The following is a 9,453-nucleotide window of genomic DNA, read 5'->3' as shown; positions in this document are numbered from 1 at the left end:
CTAAGAAAAAAATTCGTTCAGCATTTTCTTACAAGTTGGCAAAATTTGTGTCAGCAATTGGATAGCCATATTTAACATATATATAATTATTAGCTCAAAAAATATTTAATATATAATTATACTATATTAATTGAAATATTAAAATTATGAATATAATATTTTTTAAGTCGGAAAAACTCTCGACCAGCTCAATCTGTAACTCGTAACTCAGTTTGATTCGTATTCATCCATCGACAATTGGATACTCAAGCGCGATTCTTTTCTCATTTTCAAATAATTATACTTGAAAATGTAGGGTGCTTGTTAATGTTCGGTGTTTTTTTTTTTTTTTTTGAATTGCATCACTATAAAATAATTAATTAATATAGAAAATCGTTCATACATACATACATATATATATATATATATGGATTTCAAATTATCAATTTAAAATTTCCTGAGTAAAATATTTTAAAATTCCATTTTATTTTTCAAATCATATAAACTTTTGTTATATATATATATATATATTTTGTCAGGTAATTGATTCTTGAGTAAATTAGGTAAAAATAATCGATTCAATTTTCAATTTAGGATTTATTTTTTAGGACACAAAATTTTAGTTCGAACTCTTCAATTTTGACGAAGTTATCAAAAAATAGGTTGAAATATTTACAAGAAAAGCTAACCAATGTTATATATCAGAAGCAAAAAGGAACACGTGTGGGGACCCGGACGCTAACTCCATCTTTTTAATCATCATTGGGATTAAATTGATCAATTAAATAAACTGGGTCGCAAATTTTTTTTAAATATTGAACACCTTATAAACAAGTGTACAAATTTCTACTACAAGTTAGGTCTCATCTTATTCAAATTACAAGATCAAGTTCAATATCTACACATGATCAAAAGTACAGGTCTTGTACAAAATAAAGTCATAATAAACTATTGTTTATCAACTACATGTCATATGTTGAACAACAGCTCTACTTCTAAGCTCGGATCACCACTCTAATCTCGATCTATCAAGCTCTTCTCGACCCTGATCTTGTCCACTTGTTGTCATGCACACATACAAACACAAAAACAGCCGGATAACTCCGGTGAGAAACATAATTCCTAGTATGAACAACGTATACATGCATTTCATATAAACATATACAAGAGCATATAACATTTATCAAGCAATATGTATCATAGTCTAAGAAACATAAATCGATACAATGCTTTAAATCAAACTCTTTAACTCTTACTCTTAGACTCGACTCTTATCTAGGGATCCCGGTGTGAATGAGAACGTAACAAGTCTCCCACCTACTCTCCCCTTCTAGATGGCGGTACGTTCTTATTCCCGGACTTTGGTACAATATATCGAATCTCTACAATAGGAGTCGATCTTCTCCTAAGCACATCGATATAAGCCAAACGTCTAGTGACTTGTCACCTCTGCCAAAGACTCATAACACATGCTTTGCTATAACTCAATAGACTAAGCATATCAATCTCAATAATTGCAATTACATCAAAGCAATAACAATATAGTATGTGGTTTTGGGAAACTCAAGCTATCTCTTACTCGAGTTATCTCTCCCGGTTTAACATTGATTTATACCTTTCTTTTCGTAGTTCTTGGTTGAATCAAATCTCAATCTGACTCTGTTCGTTCTTCGAAGCCTTCAATACCAAATCTGGAATGACATATTCGAGAAGTACAATATCAACATACATCTCAAAGCAAGACATGATTTGATCAATCTCAATCTAATTCTATTTCGACGGCATAACATCGCAATCTCGATATATCCGGCAACTCAGACATCAACATATACAAATCACAACTCATAACAATAACAATTTCAACCCATGATTTCAAACTCTGTACAAACTCATTCAATATAGGCTGAAATTGATAACAATTGCATAAACTGTCCATTCTTCGATCTGATTTCGATTATATGATTATCATAATCTCAAGAACACATAATATTAGTCAAATTATGATTTCTTCAATACAAAATTTTCGAACCATACAGGAAAGTAATAAAACTTGCATCCCTTTGAAGCTCTTAATAGGAGAAGTACGGAACTAAACTTGGATTGAAAATCAGACGGCCGGATCTTGCACAATCAAAATCTTGATATCTGAACAACCTTGAGGAGGATAGCTATGGAAGTCTCGATTTCTTGCTGAAAGTCTCAATTCTGAAATGAAGGATTGAATTTTATACATGTCCCCATTCATGGTAAGACAAGTGGCAACTTCTTATAGATCACTGGACCTACTGTCTCGGCACATGACAAATCCGTCTTCTCGCGCATATGCGCGCCTCGTCTCACGCATATGCGCGAGACTCTCTGTCTCGGCACTTGGCTGTTACACATGCTCGCGCATATGCGCGAGGTCTTCTGCCTCGACATGTGCTTCTCGCGCATATGCGCGCCTCAGCTCCACGCATGTGCGTGAGGTCTGCTGGATTCCACTCACATAATATCACATGCTTTCCCAATTCTTTCTCGGAGTTGTCCTTTCATAATCACATAAATTTATAAATCAATAATCTCGGATTAAAAAGATAAAATCTCGGGCATTACAACACGTCAGAATCGTAAAGTAAACTTATGATTCAAAGTAATAGGTTCCTATAAATAGTACCGAATTATTCTAAACTCTCTGGAGATCATAGAGATATCAAAAATACGGTACATAACTATGACAATCAGTTGTACTATATACCACATAAAATTGAAGAAATCCTTGAAAATCAAAAAGATATTCTTATAACATTAAATGATATTCAAACAAGAATCCAAATTCAAGAACAACAACCAAGTTCTAGTAAAAGGATCTCGGAAGGAAAGTTATCATTTTCATTTGGTACTGAACCCCTATTACACTTAAGAAGGAAGGCCAAGATAATGCAAAAACTTTAACCGACGAAGAAAAAATTATCAACCTGATTGCTTCAGAAAATAAATTAAGCTGATGTCAACTATAGAAAGTATTTGTATATAAGATCTTCAAGATCTTTAAGAGTTTTTGCGAAATTCATGGTCGTATATATGAAGATGAATACAACAGAGGGTCAACCTACCTCAATAACTTGGTCATCTTGCCATGAACCACCAAGAGAAAGTGTGGAATCTCATAATACAAATGTGAGAGGACCCCAAAAAGATTTCCAAGTGGATAAACATCCAGCGGGAACAAGGATAAGAAAAATCAAATTCTCTTGCATAAAACACCTTATGGGAAGTCTGTTTTATAACCAATACACCATGATGAGGTTATGCTTAACCTTGATGTACTGTATTTAAAAAACAGAGTAGACCCCAAAGATAACTGGATATCGGCTATGTGAATCGCAACAGGAACACTTGATCTCAACAAAGAATGATTCATTAAACTTATATAAATGAGTATGTTGGGATCAGTTAAAACCGCTTAGGACATGACTTCGTCAGAAAAGTGAGATAACTGGGAGAATGACTACCCTATTTAAATCACAATAAATAATGATAGATTATTTTAACAATCAAGACACGAGGAAGAAAAAAGTATACTCAAGCTCTGTATAGTTTTGAATTACATGACATCTGTTTGGTAGATTAATATATTATGTTATTTACTAAATATAAATATAATTCAGGAGTTGAAGAAAATATAAAAATGCAACTTTTCTTCACCAAAATGTCAAGTCCATGGAGAAAAATGCTAATTAGGGAATATATCACTAGCAATCCAGATACTTCGGTGCGAATAACCTATTTTCTCAAAAGAAAATTGGCATAGTTGTGTCATATGAGAGCACTGCAAAAGAATTACGAACGATTAAAGGGTATAATAAACGTACTCTTTTATGTTGTAAATAAAATGATCTTATGTGGAACAGCAAGCCATCAAAGAGTAAAAGAAACTCGTTGGAAATTCTATAATATAGCTCATGTGGGAAGATGATCAAATTGAATCTGCTCAGAATGCCCGAACCAGAAGAGAAGAATTAGGAAAAGGTGTTCGTCCCAGCTCTGACCGAATACATAATGCAGAGACAAGTCGAAGTGGTGAAGGTCCACACAAGTCACGTTTTCCACGGTGACCATAAAAGCAACAGATTCCCCGACAAAGGTAAAGAATGCACGTGATTCAAACAATTCATTAATGGAGGATGAACACTTAACCACCACAATATATAAGACCACTAACTATTGGTATACCAACTAAAAGATGTTAGCCACAGATGACAAAGCAATTCACAAGTTTGAAGTTCGGATTTCAAATTCATCAAGACTTCTATATATAGCATGACAGAAAGAAGATGAATGCATCATTTAACATCTTCATTTTTCTTTCAAAATAATTTTTTTTCAGTTTATATGTGTTGTAATTCCAGCTATTTAGTAGCTTAGCAAGTTTTTTCCCCTCTACACGAGGTTGTTATGCAATAATATGTTGTATGTATGAATAAAGAACTAAGACTTAGATAGAAAACGATACATAATTGTGTAAGTGATGTTGAAATGATCTACGTAAAAAACCATATGTGATGAGTAATATGTAAAACATGGTGGATACCACCGGACGACATTCCGGTCAAATATATAAATGTTTAATTTACTATACAGAAGCATGATGAGATACAAGAAAACCCATTTATAATATATAGGCCGAAAACCTTGCTTAGCCCAATGTTTTTAAGCAGACTTGATAGGTATAATAAAGCCACGTACTAGAGCTCAAAATGATTTTGCAAAATCTTAAATATAACAGAGAGCTTAAACTAGCTTTTAATGGATAACGGAGTAAATTTTAAATGAAACTAAAACATGTTAATTTATTTAAAATTCGCCCTTCATTCTTTAATTAGTGTGCATGTATTCTTTTTTTTTTTTACGGTTAAATCTTGTAATTTATTGCAAAGCTAATATGTCATTCGTTACAAGATTAATCAATCATAGAGGAAAATTCCCATTCTCCCACACGAAATAGGATGGGGAAGAAAGAGCAAAAGCAGCGATCGAATGTGCAACTACATTTGCCGATCGCCGAACATGACTAAGAGTAATGTCACTTTAAGAGTCCATGAGAATTCTGATATCTGTAGCTATGGACCCTACGTAACTGCGGTTTTCTTCTGGCCTTGTGACTGCTTGCACTGCTAGTAGAGAATCTGATGTAACTTGATGAATCGATAATTTGCTCAGTCACGAGATCTTTAATCCACCTTGAATAGCAAGAAGTTCAGCACACGTAATAGAATGGGGTTTATCAATCTTCCTCCCGAATGCCAGCACTGGTTGTCCCTCATGATTTCGGATCACCCTTCCAATGGCATAGTAGTTCGATTCTTCTTTATACGCTGCATCAACATCCAATCTGAGTTTGCCTTCTGGTGGAGCCCCCCATACCCCAGGTGAAGTACATTGTGTTTTTTCTTTTGCATAAGATAGGGCTATTTGAGCATGTTGAAAATCGTGTAAAAGAGTCTCACTCCAATCAACATTCATGCTACCGGATCGTGCTTTTTTCTTGTGAACCAAGCCCAGTCTTTCATTCCAGGTTGCCCAAGCTCGCATCGCAAATAACTCAAATTCTGTTTTATTGAGTTTCTCCTTCATCCACAGAAAAATATCAAGCATATCCAATTGTCTAACCTATTTCAATAACGGCCAGAAGCAAGTCTCTTTCCAGCAAGGTTTGATTGCAGGGCATTCGAGTAATGCATGGCTTGTCGAGTCACACATAGATTGACACAACAGGCACCTACCAAAGACTGGGACATGATGGGACAATAAATTTTGTTCTGTGGGTAAAATATCATGCACTGCTCTCCAACAAAATATCCGGACTTTCGGAGGGACTGAAAGAGCCCAAAGGTATTTCCACCAATTTATCAAGTGAGAGCTCGAGCTAGATACTGGAGAGTCGTAGAAGCCTGTAGCTACCTTGTACCCATCTGGAACTGTATATTTTCCTTTCGGATCAGATAGCCAGAAACGGTAATCCTCATTGTGTGCTGACGAGATAGGAATGGCTAGGATCTCTTCTACCAAGTGATGTGAGAAGAGCTGGCGTATCACTTATTCCTTCCAGCTCCCATTTTCAATAAGATCCTTAACCACCAAATGATTATCTTGTCTCTCTGCTAGAGTGGCGGAACCTCTGGAGCTCGGTATCCATCTATCCCCCTTCACTGCAATTTTTGCTCCATCTCCCACATGCCAACAAAGCCCTTTATCCAACAAGGGTCTGCTCCACAATAGAGACCGCCAGAGGTAAGAAGGATTACTACCAAGACCAGCATCTATGATATTTTGGTGTCTAAAGTACCGAGCTTTAAGAACACGAGCTACCAGAGATCCTGGATCCACTATTATACGCCATATTTTCTTAGCCAGTTGTGCTTTGTTGAAGGTTTCCAGGTGGCAAAAGCCCATACCACCCATGCATTTTGGCTGACATAGGGATGTCCAAGATTTCCATTGCATCCTTTTCTTTCCCGCATCAACAGTCCACCAGAAGTTCGAGCATTCATGTTCTATTTCAATACAAACTGATTTTGGAATCCAGAAACAAGACATAGCATAAGTAGGGATTGATTGCAACACTGATTTTATCAGTCACTTTTCCACCTGCGGAAAAGGTTTTGTTGCCCCATCCTTGTATTCTCCGGACAACCCGTTCCACCAAATATCCAAATTTAAGCTTTTTGCTTCTAGTGGAGAACACCGGGAGGCCTAGATAAATATCATGACCTTGAACCATTGAAATGGCTAGCCGTGCCTTGATGTTCTCTACTAATTGTGCATCTGTGTTTGGGGCGAAAGACAATGAAGATTTCTCAAAGTTAATAAGCTGCCTGGAGGCCCTTTCATAAGATAATAGACAATTCCTTATAGCCTCGCAGTCTGCCATTGTCGCTATGAAGAAAAGTAGGCTATCATTTGCAGGTATTCTTAATTAAGTAGTAAAGATAGGTAAAACCTTTTTCCCCGGAATATTAACGTAAACTCCAAAAATTATCTTCTAAAAATAATCTAATTTTATCTTTTACTTTATTATTATGCAAGATGATATTAGACTCTAAATTTTAATGTTGTAATATGTTTTTATTTGTATATATAGAAATTTCATTATTCATTATTGTGTTATTTAATACTCATAAAAAAATTCTCTTCAAATTAACCAATTCACAATTACTTTTACCAAAATCTTTTATTTACCATGTTAAAAAAGTTATTATTTACTTTGAAAATATCTTTTAGATGGGAAGGTGTGTGTATATATATATGGGGCAAAAACTTGTGTGAGACGGTCTCAGGGATCGTATTTTGTGAGACGAATTTCTTATTTGAGTAATTAATAAAAAATATTACTTTTTATGCTAAAAATATTATTTTTTATTGTGAATATCGGTATGATTGACATGTTTCACAGATAAAATTCGTGAGATCGTCTCACAATAGACCTACTATATATATGGAAAGGTGTGTGTACATGTATGTATATATATAATAAATTCATAATGAGATGGCTATATAAAAAGGAATGGATACTCGAAGTCCACGATCGTCTCTTGTCTTCCTCTTGAATAATCTGAATATGAACGATTCAATATCCTCGTTGCATCTCAATAATTGGATCACACTTTTCAAGAAAATTATGAATACCTCCAAAAATATATAAATTATTATTTTTCGTGTGTGTGTGTGTCTATATATATATATTATATATTATATATAGATAAAATGGGTGAATTCACGTATAGGACTAATGGATACCTCCAAAAATATATAATTTTTTCTTTTGTTTTGAAGAAGAAAAGTTCAACTTTACGGACCCTGCTGGACATATTAAAATGATTAAAAATATATTAGTTTGTTTATAGACCTCGTAATCGTATGTGTGTGTATGTGCGTGTATATATATATATATATATATATATATATATATATTCTGTATATGTAACAAAAGTGTGTCTCATAATACTAAATATGAATCTAGTCCATGAAATATATACACATATAAAATAAAACTCCCATCAATATTTGAGTTAATAGAATAGGTACGTGCGAGATAAATAGTCACGAATTCGATTCTAAATATAAATATTTTTTCAGTCGAATCTATCATAGAAGACTTATCTAGTGAAATTTGTCTGAATAACATAATTTCATGATATTGCTTTAAGCCTGATTTGCACATCCGAAGTCGTGTAGCGGATGTTTTAAAATAACAAAATTAAATATAAAAAAATCAAAATTAAATGTGTAAGCACATTGAAATAAATTGCAAGAATTTCGTGGAATTTTGATCGAAATCTGCATCATTGTTTTTTCGACCACATGAATATTTGTGTGATTCGAGACATTTTTATCTTTCCGTACAACTCAACTTGGATGATCACATCGCAATCATCCACACTGGCGTAATCTTTTAATGGATCTCGTGTGTTGTTTTTATACCGTGAGAATAGATATTTATGAGACGGTCTCACGAATTTTTATCTGTGAGACGAGTCAACTATATCGATATTCACAATAAAAAATAATATTTTTAGCATAATATTTTTTCATAAATAACTCAAATAAGATATTCGTCTCACAAAATACGATCCGTGAGACCGTTTCACACAAATTTTTATCTAACTTTATGAAACATCACATCGCAATGGATAGGTTCAAGGTTTAATCAAATCTGAGACTCGTTCCACCAAAAAAAATATTTAAGCTTTTAACTATTATTAATCGTACCCAGACTCGTCTTATTTCTTTTTTAGATTCATCTAGTCGCAAAATTCAACAAGTTCAACTCGAGTTACACCAATGAATCGTGTGTGTAATATGCAAAATATGTATATGTCTCGAACCGGTCAATGAACGAGTTGACTCAGACCTGTCCCGTCTTGTAATCCGTTCGACCGAGTTTTAATCCGACCGATTAAGAAGATTCTCTGTCACCTAAAATCTCGCATAATAAACCAGACAAATGTATACGACGATGAAAAAATCTTATGGAAATCTTGGTATTTATTTTGAAATGGAAGGAAGTGGCGGCTCCACGCTTTTGGGGACAAATAAATCAGAATCTTTCTTAGTCTTTAATCTTAAGATGATGATTATAAATTGATCGTCCCTCTCCACAATTGCATATTTCCATGCAACGAATCTTTACATGGGAAACAAACCAATCCTATTGATTTTCACAATAAAAAATAATACTCTTAACATAAAAATTAATATTTTTTCATGAATAACTCAAATAAAAACCTCGTCTCACAAAATACGACCATTGAGACAATCTCACGCAAATTTTTGTCTACCGCAAAAAAATGTATAATTTTTTGAATTGATTGGTTTATTAATATTATATTATAGAGCTTAATTATTGATTTATTAATTAATTATACATGTTGGAACACATATTATGAAACATGATTCTTTTATTGAATAAAGTGGAATGGAATTTCATATAAA

General features: G+C 33.9%; 1 protein-coding gene across 1 annotated transcript; it reads right to left on the bottom strand.

The window, feature by feature from the left end:
* Positions 1-6,057: 6,057 nt before the first annotated feature.
* Positions 6,058-6,892, bottom strand: LOC142544489 (putative mitochondrial protein AtMg00310). The gene is made up of 2 exons (XM_075651531.1): positions 6,610-6,892; positions 6,058-6,530 (listed from the first exon to the last, which is right to left on the bottom strand). The coding sequence occupies exons 1-2, from the start codon at positions 6,890-6,892 to the stop codon at positions 6,058-6,060; spliced, it is 756 nt and encodes a 251-aa protein (XP_075507646.1).
* Positions 6,893-9,453: the final 2,561 nt, after the last annotated feature.

This window comes from Primulina tabacum, chromosome 5, assembly GCF_025594145.1.
Source record: "Primulina tabacum isolate GXHZ01 chromosome 5, ASM2559414v2, whole genome shotgun sequence".
Lineage (NCBI taxonomy): Eukaryota > Viridiplantae > Streptophyta > Magnoliopsida > Lamiales > Gesneriaceae > Primulina > Primulina tabacum.
This window is presented reverse-complemented; position numbering and strand designations above follow the sequence as displayed.